General features: G+C 40.7%; 1 protein-coding gene across 3 annotated transcripts in view; it reads right to left on the bottom strand.

Annotated features, from left to right (window-relative positions):
- Positions 1 to 11,757: 11,757 nt before the first annotated feature.
- CYFIP1 (cytoplasmic FMR1 interacting protein 1) overlaps positions 11,758 to 19,326 on the bottom strand; it is a 131,892-nt gene continuing 124,323 nt past the window's right edge. For 2 of the 3 annotated variants that reach the window (XM_027067854.2, XM_027067855.2), the window contains 3 exons: positions 15,517 to 15,755; positions 14,891 to 15,038; positions 11,758 to 12,574 (listed from right to left, as the gene is read on the bottom strand). In XM_027067854.2, coding sequence (XP_026923655.1) covers positions 12,410 to 12,574; positions 14,891 to 15,038; positions 15,517 to 15,755 — 552 coding nt within the window. In that variant the 3' untranslated portion in view covers positions 11,758 to 12,409. Of the gene's footprint in view, positions 12,575 to 13,110; positions 13,250 to 14,890; positions 15,039 to 15,516; positions 15,756 to 19,326 lie in introns of all 3 variants that reach the window. The other variant, XR_003423221.2, reaches the window with a different exon arrangement.

Here is a 19,326-nt window from a genome sequence, read left to right on the forward strand (position 1 = left end):
ATTCTGGTCAGCCCCCCTATCTTTCCTCCTGTTCCTTCCAACTTACTGGCTTGATAGCTCTAGGAGCTGGATTGTCCAATTCCTGAGGGAAACCTGAAGTGGAGTAGGTAGTGTCTGTTACATTCTTAAAAGGAACCTTACGCCTGAGGAGGTTTGCTGTGGTCAGATGCTCCCAGCATTGTTCCAAAGTATGTTTTCCCCTACCCAGGCACCTTGGGTCCTAACCTTTCCCTCTCTGTTTACTGAATCCTTTTTTTTCCTATCATATTCCCCCTTTGAACATGTGACTCCACACTGCCATTAGGAATTGGGACAATAATCTTAACTGCTTCCTGCTGAGGGGGTGGTAATAATGGAATGGCAGGGCAAGTTCAGAGGTCAAGCCAGAGGTCTGATACAATGAGAAATTATTTGGAATGTCTCAGCAAAATTTTGTCCTATTTTTCTGGCATATGCAGTGGCATCTATGAATGACATATAAAAAGAATACCATACCAACAAGCATTAATATTCTAAATGCAATGCCTCCTAGGGAGTGTTGGGAAAATGAATAAAGTTTTACGCCACAAGATGACCGATGGAACTAAAACAAGCTCTGGTCTCTAGCTTGGAGACCCCTTTTCTGGGTTCTTCTTGCCCTGCCATGCACACGAAAAACCCCACAGATATGGAAGCTGACAACTATAAATTACCATTCCCACTTGCATTTGGCACTCAGATCTTTGGAGAAACGGTCTCCTCTGAGCCAACTGGTGTTAAATAAATCTCTGATGCACCAAGATCTCCGAGTGCTGCTTGGTTTTTCTGCCAGCATTCCAGCCTGGTTCTGTAACAGGGGGAGACCACACCATGGGAAGGAAAGACATATTGTAGCCATTCAAAACAATCCCTGACATGTCTGGTCATATATATATTTGTAAATCAATTTAACTATAGTTTTTCCTCCCTCTTCCATACTTATTTGGATCTTGTGATACTGTTGAATAGAATAATTAAGCTTCTGAAAGAGTTCATGGTCCTCAATCCTCAATTCCTTCTTTGGCCATCCAGTTTCCATAAGCATTCCATGAGGTGTAATTTACCTCAAGGAAAGATTGATATTTGATATTTAAATTACTATAAGTTTAGGCAAATGTTTATCCATCCTGGAGCTAGCAGCACTATAGCCTGTAATTCATGATGGGGTTTTGGAGTTGAGGAACCATAAGGCAGGCTGAAGGCAAAGGATAAGGTACCACATCCCCCACCCCCAGGTGGGATATGTGATATTCCTCAGTCACTCCTGGCTGCCCAAGAACAAAGGAAAGGACAGAAAACAAATGGTTAAACTGAAAAAGTCTGCATCAGTTTACGAATATCTTAGTAATATTACAAGAAAAGGGCAATCATCAATAGCCTAATCTCCAGGAACTCCCTACTGTCTTATGGATAATGCTTTGCTAAAGGAAAAAACAACCTTAGCTTGACAATAGCTAGGCCTCCAGTAATGTCTTCTTTAGCATATGGCAATTCCTTTAAGAAACTTCCTCTTTACTTTCCCCAACTCCATAGCATATAACCACTCTTCACAACCCCAGTGCAGCCCACATGCTACGGGCAGAAAGAGCTGCACTGGGGTTGTGAAGAGTGGTTATATACCTTCAGGTTGGGAAGGAGTTACAGTGTAAGTCTCTAAGGAATTTTGGAAGGAAGGTTTCCAGTACCTTGAGGGGCTAGTTAGGAAAACATTGCTGCTTAGTAAAACCTCAGTCATGAGACCCTTCAGATGTATATTAAGAGCCATGTTGGAGTATAATTGCTAACATATTCTTAGGAATTAAAGATAAAGGAGGTTTGCAAAGGAATTTTAATATGTTTAAGGAGACTCACAGGATCCTGGGGGGGTCAAGATGATAAGCCAAGATTCCCTTTTGCCCTTAAAGTGTCATCATCGAGGCAGCTGAATTCATAGAGGAAGGTCACTCTGCCTGTTTCAAGGACTTGTCAGTTGGACTGTCGGCAGTAAGGGAATTTAATTTTTCATTTGTCTTTGTTTCCCACATCACCATAGTGATAAGTACTTGCCCTGAAAACCCCTTACATCTTGATGAGGGTGATATTAGGGCTCCAGGAAATGGAGTCTATAGATTTTTATTAGGCTATGGATAAGATTGCTTTTTTCTTGCAGTTTACTAAGTTATCCATAAACTGAAGAAGACTTCTGTCCTGCATGATTGTGATCTCTATCAACCATTTGTTTTCTTTCCTTTCCTTTGTTTTTTGGCAGCCAGGAGTGTCCGAGGAACATCACACATATTCCACCTGGGGGTGGTGGGGGCTGTTAGCTTATACTTTGCCTTCAGCTTGCCTTATGCTCCCTCATCAGTCATAATGTTTCTTCCTAGCAAGGGAGTGGGGCTCCCTGGCATTATCAAAAAAGAATGTGGGAGTGCCTGGGTGGCTCAGTCCATTAAGTGTCCAGCTCCAGCTCAGGTCTGATCTCACAGTTCGTGGGTTCAAGTCCCACATCAGGCTCTGTTCTGACAGCTCAGAGCCTGGATCTGCATTGGATTCTGTGTGTCTCTCTCTCTCTGCCCCTCCCCTGCTCATGCTCTCTCTCTCTCTGAAAAATAAATTTTTAATGTGAAAAAAATTATGTCTCCCCATATGCATCCCAGAGGCTGAGAGAAAAATTTAGTCATAAGTTTTCCAGAGATGCTTCCAATCATGCTGCATTAGAATAGTTGGCTAGAAGTGGAAAGAAGGACAGAAAAGGTGACTCTGATGTCAGGAAGGAAATCAATTGGTTTTCCTTCTATATCCAGAGGTATGTGAGACTCTGGGTTTCCAATATATAGTTGGTTTGGGGGAGCCACTGTAAAGAGCCCCAGGCCCCATCTGTCCCTTTCAGGGACACTGGTTATCTGAGCCCTGGCAGATTGAGATCCCCGAGGGCATTAAGATCTCCAGCAATTGTCTCCACACAAGGGGCATTGCATACTGGGTTTTGATTTCAGTCGTCCCCTCTGAGAACATTCTCGTTTCCAGTGCCTTGAATGGCCACATAAATGGCACTTAGTGCCAGGACCTCGGGAAGTCTGGTCTGAAATAATACCTAAGCCTGCAACTAGGCCTTAGATTTTTTTCTTAGGCCTCCTTTCCTGTTCCTTATTCTCCTCTTGATCTTGGTTGTAATATACTCATAAGTGCTCATAAGAGCACCTCTAGTGTCCCTTCTGGGCCAACAGCCAAATTTTTGCAGCTTTCTCCAAATATCTTGGGCCAACTGAATGGCAAATTTGTCCTTTAGCATCATCTCAGCCTCAGAGGGTATCAGAGGAAATAGCCCTCTAATGAGAGCCTCCTTTAACCTTTCCAGGAAAGTCACCAGGCTCTCATTCTGTGTCTGTAGAATACTGGCTAATTTAGCATTAAGGGCTTAAACTTAGACCTCCTTAATTTCTCCAAAACACAGGCTTGGAAGTGGCAGCGATACCATTACCCAATGGGATTATTATAGTCCCAATTAGGATCTTGGGATGGAACTGCCTGAGCTCCAGTAGGGAACTGGAAGTCCCCTCCCTATAGGACCTCCAGTCCCATCTCTAGATCTCTCAGCTGCTGCAGAACACCATGCTTCTCATTGAGTCTGATTCAACAAAAGCATTATATCTTTCCATGTTAAAACATACATGAATATTCTGAAAAGCCTCTATATACTTACCTGGATCATCAGAAAATTTACCTAGACATCCTTTTATCCAACTTAAATCTTGTAATGAAAAACGTACTTGTAATCTTATAGTGGTACCTCCTTGAGTTTCTCCTTCCAGCACCCTAGCTTCTTGTAGAGGAAACATGCCTGTTACACTATGGGGAGGGCCTGGATAAGGTGGGCAGCAGGGAGCAGAAGTGCTCATTTTTAAGTCTGGATATATGGATCAAGGACCCAAGGAGGAGGAGGTTGAGGTGGAAGACTTCCTTCTTCGCTAAGGTCGGCTTTGGGTACAGGCCCTTGTTTCCCCTCCTGATTGCTAGACTTTGGAAAAGGTTACCAGTAAGGATTGACCTTACACTGCTTACAAGTATCTTGATTTTTTTAAGGCCCCAAAACAACGTGTATAAGGGATTCCTCCCACCCCCCATTTCCCCTCATGTTTGCAAAACAAGTCCAATTGTAGGATAGTATTATTGATATTTCCCTGTGGCTGCCAGGCCAATGTATTGGGGCCACGCCTTGGTACAAAAGAAAAGGAGTCCCTTTTTCTTTAGGGTTTGTAGATCAAAATCATCTCAATTTTTTATTGGTCTTGGTTGGGAAATTGTCCATTTCTAAGAAAAAGAGGAAAAGACAACCCTTATCTCAATTCCTTATGGTGGGCCAGAAGCCTCATCTCCTGACCCTGCATTTTGGTTGACTATGCGACTGGCAGCCAAAAAGTCCTGTTAGTCTCGCAAGGTGCTGGGAGTAGTCACTTTTATCCAGGCTTGACCCTACCTCTGAAAGCTGACCTTGTCTTCCCCAATTTCTCACCCCTCTCTGCTGCCTATGGGACTTTGGGGGTATTGACTACAATCAAGCAAGACTCCCCTGGTTGTAGAGGATGGAATAATTTTATCTTGGCCCAACAGGGATTTGAAAACCTTTTCTTTGTAAGGATAATATCGGCCACTGAGTGGGGCTAAAAGGGCCACATCAAGGTCTATTCCCTTGCCTTTTTCAGCAATGCCCACATAAATATGTTCTAGCCACATGGGTGTCCATTTAAAAAAATTTTTGGGGGGGGGAATGCAAGCTGGTGTAGCCACTCTGGAAAACAGTATGGAGGTTCCTCAAAAAACTAAAAATAGAACTACCTACGACCTAGCAATTGCACTACTAGGCATTTATCCCCGGGATACAGGTGTGCTGTTTCGAAGGGACACATGCACCCCCGTGTTTATAGCAGCACCATCAACAATAGCCAAAGTATGGAAAGAGCCCAAATGTCCATCAATGGATGAATGGATAATGAAAATGTGGTATATATATACAATGGAGCATTACTCAGCAATCAAAAAGAATACAATCTTACCATTTGCAACTACATGGATGGAACTAGAGGGTATTATGCTAAGTGAAATTGGTCAAAGACAAAAATCATATGACCTCACTCATATGAGGACTTTAAGAGACAAAACAGATGAACATAAAGGAAGGGAAACAAAAATAATATAAAAACAGGGAGGGGGACAAAACAGAAGAGACTCATAAATATGAAGAACAGAGGGTTACTGGAAGGGTGTGGGGGGGGGATGGGCTAAATGGGTAGGGGTACTAAGGAATTTACCTCTGAAATCATTGTTGCACTATATGCTAATTTGGATATAAATTTTTAAAAATAAAAAAAATTTTTTTATGTTTATTTTTGAGAGAGAGAGAAAGAGAGCATGAGCAGGGGAGGAGCAGAGAGAGAGGGAGACACAGAATCCAAAGTGGGTTCCAGGTTCTGAGCTGTCAGCACACAGCCCGATGCAGTGCTCAAATTCATGGACTGTTGACATCATGACCTGAGCTGAAGTCAGATGCTCAACCGACTAAGCCACCCAGGCACCCCGCAAAAATTCTTAAACGTTTATTTTTGAGAGAGAGCGTGAGTAGGGTAGGGTCAGAGAGAGAGGGAGACACAGAACCCGATGCAGGCTCCAGGATCTGAACTGTCAGCACAGAGCCTGATGTGGGGCTCGAACCCACAAACTGCAAGATCATGACGCTCAACCAAGACACCAAGTCACCCCTACTTTAAAGTATCTAGATTTATACAAGTCAGCATACACTTTGCTAAGTGTAGCAAAATGGCTCCCATGTATCTCGGTAAAATCCCTATATATCATAGTCATCCATTCCTCTGCCTTGCAGAAGCAACACAAATGCCAGCAGCGAGGGTATCACCACCATTTTCCCAGCCTTTGGAAGAAAGGATGAGCAATTTTAATCTTATACCAGTGTACCTTTAAAATCCATTCATTTATGGGGCACCTGGGTGGTTCAGCTGGTTGGGCGGCCAACTTCAGCTCAGGTTATGATCTCACGGTTCGTGAGTTCAAGCCTCGCATCGGGCTCTGTGCTGACAGCTTGGAGCCTGGAGCCTGCTTTGGATTCTGTGTCTCCCTCTCTGCTCCTTCCCTGCTCACTCTCTCTCTCAAAAATAAAGATTAAAAAAAATAAAAATAAATAAAATCCACTCATTTTAACCTTAGTCTATCTTAATCACACATAAAATTCCTTTCCAAAGATTTCCCTTCATCAACCTTCTACAATGTTCCTTTGTATTCAGATTTTGTCCCAAGCCATTTCTCTCCATTCAGGACAAAATTACCTTTTTTTTTTTTTTTTTACCTTCAACAAAAATATATTTCCATTTCTTATATCTTTCTTACACATCTACTTCTCTACAGAGTTGCTTTACTTATTTCCATCAGTCTTAACTACAGTTAGCAGAATTTTAACTCTTAGAAACTTTAGTCTCCATGTGAAAACTTAGTTACCAGTTGTGAACCATTCGTCAGAATTCTTTAGATGGCAAATTTATGAATCTATTAAGCACAAAGCATGTTTACAAACAGACCCAAATAGCCTTAGTTTCTCTGCAATAAGAAGTTAAAAGCATAAACTGAGGTTTAGTAATCAGTGCTTTAGCATTTTATCTTATTAGATATCCAACAATATCTAATTTGACCTTCAGTAAACCTAGGTAGTAAAACAAATATATTAAGGCATTAAGGTAACCATATGTTCCTCAAGGAAGGTCATGCTCTGCATGTTTCAGATGTCTATCAGTGGGCTGCAAGCTGTAAGATTTATTGAAGCTACATTTCTCTTGCCCTTGTTTTCCTCATCATCCCCCACTCCAGGGGGTTCTCTATTTCCCCTTTCCTTTCATTTTCTCCACAGTAGTTACCATAATCTTTGCCTTCTATTTTTTTCTCTCCTCATCCCTCTTTACAAATCTTTCGAATCTCCCTGAGCAATTCTATCTGCTCTTCATTCCATGTATCCATCTTTTTTAACCTTCTGGCAATATGAGGCCAACTTCTAGTTACAAAATTAACCTTCAAGAGACCTTGCCCCACTAGGTCCTCCAGATATAGGCCTGAATACTTCCTCATCTGATCCCTAAGCCTCTGTAAGAAAGCAGTTGGGGTTTCCTCTTTCTCTTGCTGTATCTTTTTTTTTTCAATATATGAAATTTATTGTCAAATTGGTTTCCATACAACACCCAGTGCTCATCCCAAAAGGTGCCCCCCTCAATACCATCATACACCCTCCCCTCCCTCCCACCCCCCATCAACCCTCAGTTTGTTCTCAGTTTTTAAGTCTTTTATGCTTTGGCTCTCTCCCACTCTAACCTCTTTCTTTTTTTTTTTTCCTTCCCCTCCTGCATGGGTTTCTATGAAGTTTCTCAGGATCCACATAAGAGTGAAAACATATGGTATCTGTCTTTCTCTGTATGGCTTATTTCACTTAGCATCACACTCTCCAGTTTCATCCACGTTGCTACAAAGGGCCATATTTCGTTCTTTCTCATTGCCATGTAGTACTCCTCTCTTGCTGTATCTCAAAAGCCTTGGAAACATTCTGATATCTTGGAGTAGATTTGATCCTTTTGATTATTCCTGATCCTTTTGATTATTAGCTCTCTTAAATCCTGCATCCTAACCCTGTCCCCAGGATCAATGTCCCAATCAACCCTGTCCCATTGTCTACGTTGGGAAACTTTTGTTCAGCTGGCTGAACACTCTGGCTGAGAAAAGCTTCATATTTAATGCTGACTCAATACATGAGTTATGTTCCACCTGTGTCCACTTAAAAGTCAGTCAACTGTCAGCTTTTACGGTGGGGGAATCTGAAGTGGGAGGTCCAAGTGAGTGCTCTTCACTCCTTGACATCAAGGGTGGGAGGAGGAGCCAATGGTGCCAGAGACAGAGAGGAGGGTATAGAATCAGTTATGCAGGCTGCACCGTAGGTGTGCAGAAACAGGAGGAGGAGGAGGGGAAGGCAGAAGAGATGAGGTGCTAGCAGAAGGCAGAGAAAGAAGATTCCTGGTTCTAAACCTCGTCAGCTCAAACAGAGGAGCAGGTGCCAATGTTTTTTTCCACCTAAGTGGAAATATGGAGTCTGTATCAGGCTGGAGAAGATAGGGAATTTCCCTGAAACAAAAGGAAGGAGTTTCAGCAGCTGCTTGGGAATATTCCTTAAAGTCTCTCCCCTGAGGTAGACTAACCAATTAGCTCTAATTATCATAGTCATTAACCCAGGAAATGAATGAGGAAGAAACCCCCACATACAGCTAGAGTCTATTAGGAAGGAGGAACAGTGAGAGTGTCAGAGTCGCCTTCATTAGGAATGGCCTGTTTCCTCTGGCAACCTGGGTTTATTTGGAGGAGGCCTATTTAGACAATCATCCAATATATCAGGAGGGAGTTTACTAGCCAAACACATTTGGGTAAACACATTCTGCAAGAGGCCCTCAATTCTGGATCCTTATTTAGGGTCATGAAAGCCTGGACACAGGGTACCTCCATTTGTCCTGTTTGTCCATTTGTCCTATTTCTTGCAGAGGAGATCTGATGGATTGTATTAAAATTTAATGTCCCATTAATGGGCCATTTTTCCTCATCTCCTAATGAGTATCGAGGCCAGGCAGTAATATAAAAGATCCTTTTTTTTTTTTTTTTCTTAGATCTTGCAATCTGAATTGATTCCAGGGGGGATAAAAGGCATCCCAAGGGAGAGTCCTTGGGGACTGAAGAAGATCCCATGTTTCCTCAGTCTCAGTCCTTACAGTCATGGTTTTGAAATAGAAACCTGAGATCTCTCTCATTTTACTCTTGAAAACATAGGGAGAGCTCTTGATAACCAGCAGAGAGCATAGTTAGTCCCTTTCTTCCCTTGTACTGGAACTTTTGTCATTCACATGAAGTACCACAGCCATAGACCCAGTCTTCTGCTGAGCCAAATGGGCCAAAAAACAGTCATTGAATTGGGTCTTTAGTCCAAGCAATGCAGTAGAGTTTGATTATTTTAGGTTTGTCCTTGTTCCTTGTACAAGGAGCATCCTCCCAGTACTCTGGGGACTATGTGGAGGAACCTGACGAGACCCCACCTCTTTCTGGGTGTCTCTTCCCTTATCCCTAGGCCTAGAATTTTTGTTCCCCATCCTCAACCAGGTTAGTTCTTGCTTCTGAGTTTCCCTGGGGTGCTCAACCACTCTCAATGGAGGTTTCTTACACTCTCCAGGACTCGCTTTGTCTGTCTCCAGCCGTTTCCCTCCATTCCCCTCTTGGGAGAACGAAACTGCAGATGAAGACTCTACATTCACTTTGTATGTAGGATAGATCTCAGTCACAAATAGCCTCCAAAGATTTCCTGACCCCCAAGCAGTACTTAGTCTAATTTTCCTATCTTGGACCATGCACGGAATTACCAGGTCGCTGTGGTACCTGTCTTTTACCCTTCCCCCAGCATCACTTCTTCTGTCTCCAAAGGTAAAAAGTCTCGAGCTCCATGGATCCTGCAGAGGCCAGGGGTCCTCCCATGGAAAGGCCACCCAAACCAGGGTGGGACGTGTCTCCCCTTTCTCAGAACTTGGACCCCGCAGGTTGAGGTGAATACTGGACAAGCCCCTAAATTGTGAGAAATAGGCCCACCAACCCAATCAAAGGAGGGATGCGGAGACTTGGAGCATAGTGAAGTGAGGATTTAATCAACATTCTTGAGAAAGTTAGTGTCTGACCGGAAGGCACACACACTCAGGGCAGTTATAGCAATTTATCTCCTAACATGCAAGTCCCTTCTCTGGCTCCTCATTGGCTGAGTACTACAGAGGTTATAGCCTTACCTAGACATCCCCTACACCCTTAAGGCAAGAAGTAGTCTGACTGGAACAAATGTACATTCCCTGAGGTGTCACAGAGACTTTTAGTCTCTCTTCCCTTTGTTCTTTGGCACATGCAACCTGTGAAAATAAGCTCACAAAATGGAAAGGGGGAAAAAAAAACAGGAAGTGAAGTGTCTAAAGGTTTGGGACTCCATTGTGGTGGTGGTGGGGAGGTATTCATACATTTTTCCAATAAGTTGTAAACCTAACAAGACAGCACAGCTTTTATTTGGTATTTCTGAAAATGAATTATTTCCCTTACTTCCCACATATTCTATATGTTTATGTACTGTGTATCTGTACTTTGTACATAATAGAGTAAGAATCAATTTTCACTTCCGTTGGGTGTGATACTGCATTCACTGAGAATGCATAGTTTAATGAATTCTTATTTCAACATCTTATAACACTCGAAATTGTCTTGTACATAAATGTTTACTACATATGATTTAGTTTATAATAGAATCTTACAGAACTTATTAAATGAATTACTTAAATTTAGCCATTAATCGTAATTCCTCAACATATTCTATACTTTCAGTATAGAGTGAGCACAGATACTACCTCAATCTGCCATTAGTTCACATTATCAAAAGCGACATTTTTAGGCAACTTTTTGTAAAGAATAGTTTCATTTCATAATAAGTCAAGGTTAAAGAGTAGAATGGAATAGTTCACAGACTTTATTTTTAGTAGCATGTATGATGCTGCTGGATTTGGTTTTAGTGGTGTGTTTCCAAAGCCATATGGCAGTTACTCCCTATCATGGTCTTGTCCCTTCCTGCAAGGTTGCAGGTGACCTAGACTCAGACCTACTGAGCCAGGTGTGTGCACTGGGATAAGTAAAGTACCTTGCCCAAACAAGGGCATAGGGTCACAAAATGAGAGAGCATAAGGTAAGCTGACACCCCACAAACACCCCCCCCCCATATGTGTGATATTTCTCAGGCACTCCTGGCTGCCCAAGATCAAAGGAAAGTAAAGAAAACAAATGGTTAACTGATAGAGATCACAGTCATACAGGACATGAGTCTCCATCAGTTTACAAATATCTTAGTAAATTATAAGAAAAAGGCAATCTTATCAATAGCCTTATCTCCAGAAACCTGTAGACTCAAGTTACCTGGAGCCCCAACATCACCCTCTCCTCCATAGTGATATGGGGAACAAAGGCAGGAAGGAAATGGCAGGTAAAATTAAATTTCCTTAGAACCTGCAGCCCATTGACAAATACTTGAGGTAAATACAGAGTACAACATTTTTCTAGGAACCCCCTACTGTCTTAGTGTTAACGCTTTGCTAGAGGGAAAAATATCCTTAGCCTGACAATAGCTAGGCCTCCAGTATCCTGTGATTCTTTTTTAGCATATGAAAATCTCTTTGGAAATTTCCCCTTGCCTTTACCTCCCCCAACTCCCAGGTATATAATCAGTCTCTCCTCACTGTCCCGGGGCAGCTCTTTCTGCCCATGGGTCCTGTCCTCATGCTTTAATAAAATCATGTTTAAAAAAAAATTTTTTTTAAGTTTATTTATTTATTTTGAGAGAGACAGAGACAAGGTGAGTAGAGGAGGGCAGAGAGAAAAAGGAGAGAGAATCTCATGCAGGCTCTGGGCTGCTAGCGTGGAGCCTGATGAAACCAGCAAGATCATAACTCATGAAACTCATGAAACTCATCATAACTCATGAAACCAGCAAGATCATAACCTGACCCCAAACCAAGAGTTGGACGCTTAACCAATGGACCCACCAGGCACCCCAACAGAATCACTTTTTTGCACCAAAGATGTCTCAAGAATTCTTTCTTGGCCATTGGCTCCAGACCCCCATCACTCCAAAACCTTATCAACAACACTAAATGAATGAACACAATTAAGTTTTATTAGTTTGATTTCTGTAACCTTTAAATCATACCTTACAAATTAGACTGTCACAACTGGATTTAGTAGAAGCAGAGGAATCAAGTTCACTATTTTCTGAAACACTGACACAAAAAAAGGAACAATGACTTAGAAAAGGTTATTCATAAAAGACCATCAGAAAAATCCCTAAACAAAAGCTAAATAAGCATTAAGTTTAATTCTAATTGGTAGTGGATTTTATTACAATGAGCTGGTATTAAGTTTCTTAAGTCCATAAATCTTTCCCCAAACATGACTGATCCTTTGCTAAGGAATATATGGATGAACTCAGCAGCATTTTGACATAGCTAGTTGTTGGAACATTCCATAGAAAAATGCAAAATAATTCTGTAAGAACATGATGGCAACAATTAGCAGCTAATATTCTCAGACTTTCTAATTACCAAAGGCATATACAATTTTAGTCTAGAAAAATAATTTTATAAAATTAAGCTTTTAAATTGAAAAGTACCCCCTTTAACAGGCACAGAGATACTGAAAAATAGTCACTAAAAATCTTACTAAATAGTTTATGGAAAGAAAAACATGCCCTTATAGTTATTAAATGCAGTCAGTACTGGGACTCTTCAAAAACATGATGTACATGTCCTCAGCTGCTGGCCAGGGACTGGTGGATAGGTGGCTGAAAACAGCGAACATGCTCCACAGGTGTGCTTTCTCCATCACCAGACTTCAAGTACTTGTCCAAGATAGTAATTATCTCATCATTTAGGATCTGGAACTTGCGAATTCTCTCCACCATTTTCTTCAATGGCTGCAACAGTTAAAATTAGGATGTTTTATTATTAAAACATGTACATTTATTCTTCATGTTTCAAAATGTCAGAATTTTCACATTTTCTCAAAACTTATAGCAAACTACTAGCACACATCTCTGTAATGTACCTATTGGACAATGAATGTATTTTGCATTTAAATACATTTCTCTATTGGTTTCATACTACTGATGGTAGATTTACTTTTACAACTTAGACCTATTCATTCAACACACAGGTATTAAGAACCTGCTGTGTGCTAAAAATTAGTGATGTAAAGATGAAGATAATATGGTCAGTGGGGAAAGACCAGTAATCTAATACAAGTTTTAGATTTCCAGTTATTATAGACAGGATACTTTGATAGATCCTCCTGGTTTAATAATAAAAGACACACACACACACACACACACACACACACACACACACAGAGACACACAGACAGACACACACATGCACACACACACACACAGGAAGAAACTTTAAAAAGCACTGCAGGTTTTGTCTATGCAGGAAGTAAAGCAGAAGCCAGGACCTCCTCAGGGACAGATGCCACCAGCAGCAGTGAGATGAGGAGATGGCCTGGGCTGTAAGCAAGCTGGGCTACACCTGAAGACTCCCCATGAAGCCAGGACCCTCTAATTAGGCTAATGTGGCCCCAAGTTGGTAACAGCCTGTGGAGATGAGAAGCAAATAAATATCTTGGGAGAAAAGCAATCCAAATTAAGTTCAATTGGACAAGAGCTGGCAAATAAAAAACCCTAACACACAAAACATTTCAGAATTTGAGATAACCTTTGAGGCCTCACATACTAGAATTAAAAAATATAATACATCAAATGTGTAAAAAAAAAAAGGGAAAAATTCAGTGAAGAAGATAAAATGATCAATTACCACCAAGATTTGAACTAAATCAAACTTGTAAGTATGTATGTATGTATGTGTGTATATATGTAGGCATCACACATGTATGTATGTATATATGTACGTACATAGGATTCACACTCAGTGTGGAGCCCAATGCTGCGCTTGAACTCATGACCCTGAGATCAAGTCAGGTGCTTAACCGATTGAACCACCCAGGCATCCTCCGAATCAAAAATTTAAAAATAAACTACTATTTCTCAAAACTAAAAACAGCAGATTAGGCACAGCTGAATGAATTAGGTAATTGAATAAAGTACTCTGGGAACAGCCCAGAGAGACAAGAAAATGGGAGATACGGAAGGTAGAGTAGCCCCTCAAAGACGTCCATGCCTGAATCCCCAGAACCTATGAAAATGTTACCTTTCATGGCAAAAGAGACTGTAAATGTAGTTAAGATTAGACTTTAAAATGGGGAAACTACCCTGGATTTTCTAGGTGAATCCAACCTAATCATATGAGCAGAGAACTTCCTTCAGGTAGAGGCAGGAGATATAGCAGAAAGGAAAGTTGATAGATTGGAAGCATGGGAGGGACTTGACCCGCCTTGGCTGGAGGGGTTCATGTGGAAAGTAGAAGGATGTAGGCCAATGGGCAGTAAAGAAATGGGGACCTTGGTCCTCTAACTGCAAGAGACTGCAACCAGCCAACCACCTGAATGAGCCTGGAAGCAGATTCATTCCCAGAGGCTCCAGAAAGGAACACAGTGCTACAGACACACTAATTTTGGCCTTGAGATGATAAATAAAGTCAGTTGAGTCATTCTGTACCCAGACTTCTGACCTACAGAACTGTGAGAGAATGGGTGTTGCTTTAAACCACTAAGCCTGTGGAAATCTGTTGTGGATTTGGAACCTAATTAGAAAACTAACAGGATAAGGGATATGGAAACCAGAAGAATATCTAACAAGTAAGTAACTGCAGTCCTAAAAGAAAATAGAATGGAAGAAAACTAAAATATTTGAAAAGATAATGGCTGAGTATTTTCTAGAATTACAAAGAATCTATAAAATGACAAAGGGAAAAAGGCCTAAAGAGCAGTCATAACAAAGAAATCAAACAAAACAAAACAAAACAAACCACACACATTTTGACTATAACAAAGGAAGCCAGAAACTGGAATAATACGCCAATAATCTAAAAATGCAGATTCTATAAGGCTGTATAATATGAAGCAGATCTAAGTACCCTAAAAAGAGAAAGAAAATGGAATAATTACTATTTGAATTGCCTGACTGCTTTACTTAGCAAGTATATTTAGATTCATTTTGGAAAAGAAAGCTTCAGTTGGTGTCACCTTATGTATTGGGATGAAAAACATTCCCAGAAAAATAACTTTTAGTAAATATTTTGTGAAACTTCCACATAGTGGAAGATTCTCTTCCACATACCACATTTTTGATAATCTCATCTTTGCCATCATGTTTCTGGACTTTAAGTAGATGGTAGCAGAAATCCAGGACAGCGAAGCGCCGCTGTTGCCCAAGAAGTACAATGATCATACAGCCAGCCCAGTGGAGCCCGTCGCCAAAGCACTGCCTAGAAATAAGAAGCAACAAGGACAACAAGCAATCAACAAACAATTATAAAGTCTTTTACAACTCTGTGTCCAGAATTCAATGACCAAGGGATCTACTGGGAACAGGCCAGGAAGGGAACGCCAAGCAGCAGATGACGTGTCCTTTTTGGTAAAAGTCTCTTTTGAGTTCCTTTGGCACGCTGTTTCCTAACCTTCTTTCAGATCACAGACCCTCCAAGAACAATGATTCTATGAAGCTGTGGACACCCCCATCTAGAAAATGCACAGTTAAGAAAACTTAACTTACCTAAGTTTCCATGGGTTCAGAGAACACCTAGAAACTTCACCCCGAGTCACCTCCTGAGCATTAAGAACTTCCACTTAAATAGCTTTAAAGCAACTTGAAAAACTTCTAGTCCACTTCCAGAGGAATGTAGTCTTCTATGTGAGCCTAACACCAGCTTGTTCCCACTTTCCCCATCCACTGAGTACACTTACTCGACTGTAAACTCGTGTGTTCCCACAGGAATGCAGTAGACAAACTGCATGGCACTCCAAAGTCTGTGAAACTCAACACACTCATCCACATGCATGACTCCATTGCTGGGCAAAGGCCCACGCCAGATAGGGTCGTCCAGAAAGGTCCGGATCCGAGTCAGGATGACTTCAAACATAGATAGGCCACAGCAGAGACGTTCCTTTGTCAGCAAGTCCCCCTCTCTCGCTATTGCAATTTGCTGCAGAAAGGATGGAATGTTATGAGCCATGGCAGGCTCACTGCTGAAACCAAACTACCCAGATTTATTTCTGACTTACTTGAAAACTATCCTAATTTGCAGAAGAGGACTTCTAGAAATAAGCATCAGCAACATAAATATGTCAGCTATTACATATATGTCTTACTAGATTAAATATACTTCAGTCTAGGAGAACTGTCTACTACAGCCGTTCTTAACTGGGAGTGATTTTGCCTTCAGAAGACATGTGGCAATGTGTGGAGACATTTTTGATTGTCACAGCTTGGGGTGAGGTGAATGGCATCTAGTCAGCAGAGGTCAGGGATACTGTGTTCTAAAAAGTTTTTTCTTAAATTTTATTCCAATGTAGTTAACAGACAGTGTCATATTAGTTTCAGGTATACAATATAGTGATTCAACTATTCCACTCAGTGCTCATCAAGAAAATTATTTTTTTTAAGTGTATTTATTTATTTTTGAGAGAGAAAGTGGGAGAGACAGAGAGAGAGCACGAATTGGGAGCAGGGGAGGGGCAGAGACAGACAAGGAGACACAGAATCCGAAACAGGCTCCAGGCTCCCAGCTGTCAGCACAGAGCCTAATGAGGGGTTCAGACTCACAAGGCTCAGCCTAAGTAAGGTGCTCAACTGACTGAGCCATCCAGGTGTCCTCAGAAAAGTGTTTTATTCTTAATCCCCTTCACCTATTTCACCCACCTTCCCTCTAACAACCATCAGTTTGTTCTCTGCAGTTGGGTTTTGTAAATTCCACATATGAGTGGAAATCACATTGTATTTGCCTTTCTCTGACTAGCTTATTTCACTTACATTATACTCTAGCTCCATCCATATTGTTGCAAATGGCAAGATTTCATTTCTTGATGGTTGAATGACATTCCACTGTGTTTATATATATGTATATATATATATATATATACACACACACATACATATACGTGTATATGTATATATGTATACATGCACACATACACACCCCATATCTTATTTATCCATTCATTTATCAATGGACATGTGGGCTGTTTCCATAACTTGCTTTTTTTAAGTAATATCGCAATAAAAATGGGTGCGTTTAACTTTTCAAATTAGTGTTTTTGTATTCCTTGGGTAAATACCCAGTAGTGCGATTACTGGATCCTAGATATAGTTCTATCTATCTATCTATTTATTTAATTTAATGAGGAACCTCCATACTGTTTTCCAAAGTGGACCCACCAGTTTGCATTGCCACCAACAGTGCAAGAAAGTTCCTTTTTCTCAACATCCTCGCCAACACTTATTGTTTCTTGTGTTTAGGCTTTCAGCTATTATGAGAGGTGTGAGATGATATCTCATTGTAGTTTTGATTTGCATTTCCTGATGATGAATGAGTGATGTTATCTCCTCATGTGTCTATTGGCCATCTGGATGTCTTCTTTGGAGAAATATCTGTTTAAGTCTTCTGCTCATTTTTAATTGGATTTGGTTTTTTAGTGTCAGTTGTATATTTCTTTATATATATTGGATATATATATAAAGTTCTTTATATATATTGGATACTAACCCATTATCGGATGTCACTGGCAAATATCCCCTACCATTCAGCAGTTTGCCTTTTAGTTTTGTTGGTTGTATCCTTTGTTATGCAAAAACTTTTTACTCTGATGAAATCCCAATAGTTTATTTTTATAGTTTTGTTTTCCTTGCCTCAAGACACATATCTAGAAAGATGTTGTTATGGCCAATGTCAGAAAAATTACTGCCTTTGTTATCCTCTAGGACTTTCATGGTTTGAGGTCTCACTCACATTTAGGTCTTTAAACAATTTTGAATTTATTTTTGTATATGGCATAAGAAAGTGATCTAGTTTCATTCTTTTGCATGTAGTTGTCAAGTTTTCCCAACACCATTTGTTGAAAAGACTATCTTTTTCCCATTTCGTATTTTTTCCCCCTTTGTCAAAGATGAATTGACTATATAATTGAAGCATTGTTTCTGGACTTTCTATCCTATTCCATTGATCTCTATTTTTGTGCCAGTGCCATACTGTTTGATTACTACAGCTCTGGAATATAACTTTAAATCTGGAATTATGATACTTTCAGCTTTTTTGTTTGTTTGTTTTGGTTTTTTTCTCTCAAGATTGCTGTGGCTACTTGGGATTTCTTTGTGGTTCCACACAAATTTTACCATTCTTTGTTCTAGTTCTGTGAAAATGCTGTTGGTATTTTGATAGGGATTGCATTATATCTGTAGGTTGCTTTGGCTAATATGGATATTTAATAATATTTATTCTCCCAATCCATGAACATGAAATATCTATCCATTTGTTTCTATCATCTTCACTTTCTTTCAGCAATATTTTATCATTTTCAGAGTACAGGTCTTTTACCTCCTTGGTTAAGTTTACTCTTAAATATCTTATTATTTTTGGTGTAATTATAAATGGGATTGTCTAAATATTTCTTTCTGCTGCTTCATTAGTGTACAGATTAGTACAATGGATTTCTGTACATTGATTTTGTATCCTGGGAATATACTGAATTCATTTATTAGTTCTAGTAGTTTTATGATGGAGTCTTTAGGGTTTTCTATATATAGTATCATGTTATCTGCAAATAATGAAAGTTTTACTTCTTCCTTACCAATTTGGATGCTTTTTATTTCTTTTTGTTGCCTGAGTGCTATGGCTAGGCCTTCCAGTACTAAGTTGAATAAAACTGGTGAGAGTGGACATCCTGTCTTGTTCCTGATCTTAGGGGAAAAGTTCTGTTTTTCACCATTGAGTATGATGTTCACTGTGGGTTTTTTATATAAAGTCTGCATTATGTTGAGGTATGTTCTCTCTAAACCTACTTTGTTGAAGGTTTTTATCAGGAATGGATATTGTACTTTGCTAAATCCTTTTTCTAAGTCTATTGAGATGATCATATGGTTGTTATCCTTTCTCTTACTGATGTATCACACTGATTGATCAGTGGTGAGTGAACCACCCTTGCATCCCAGGAATGAACTCTCTGTGTCTCTTTCTATGTGTTAGGAAAATCAGCTATGTCTCCTGTTCTTGAAAGAAGTAGCTTTTATGAAGAGGTCCTGCAGTGCCATTTAAGGTGTGTCTCCTATATATGTTATGCATGTCCTGCTGTTGTGGCTGAGCTTTTCCTTCAGTTGTCTGCAGTGGCTCTTTGCCTATTGTGGGTACTTGCTTGGTCCCTGTGGTGTTAATGGGCCAGTCTCACGCTGCCTAGGGCTTGAGTTGAGTCAGACTAGGTGTTTGCCAGAGATGCAGTAGCACCAAACTACAGCTGCTTTCCCTGTACTGTCCCCTGAGCTTTCGTTGGTGGGCAGGGCCTGCAGCCAGACTGGTTGTCTGCCCCCAGCCAACTGCTGGGCCCACCGTTTGACTTGTGTGTGTGGTTATCTTTCCCTCTGTCCAGGGTAAGAGTCATTCTGGACTGGCACTGACCCTTGTCAAGGTACTTGCACACTGCCAGGCCTGTGGCACTGCCCTGGATGGGCTCTGGCCAAGAGCATATTGGAGGGGAGGAGCTGTAATGGCAAGGGGCAGGGGAGCC

This window comes from Acinonyx jubatus, chromosome B3 (genome assembly GCF_027475565.1).
Source record: "Acinonyx jubatus isolate Ajub_Pintada_27869175 chromosome B3, VMU_Ajub_asm_v1.0, whole genome shotgun sequence".
Lineage (NCBI taxonomy): Eukaryota > Metazoa > Chordata > Mammalia > Carnivora > Felidae > Acinonyx > Acinonyx jubatus.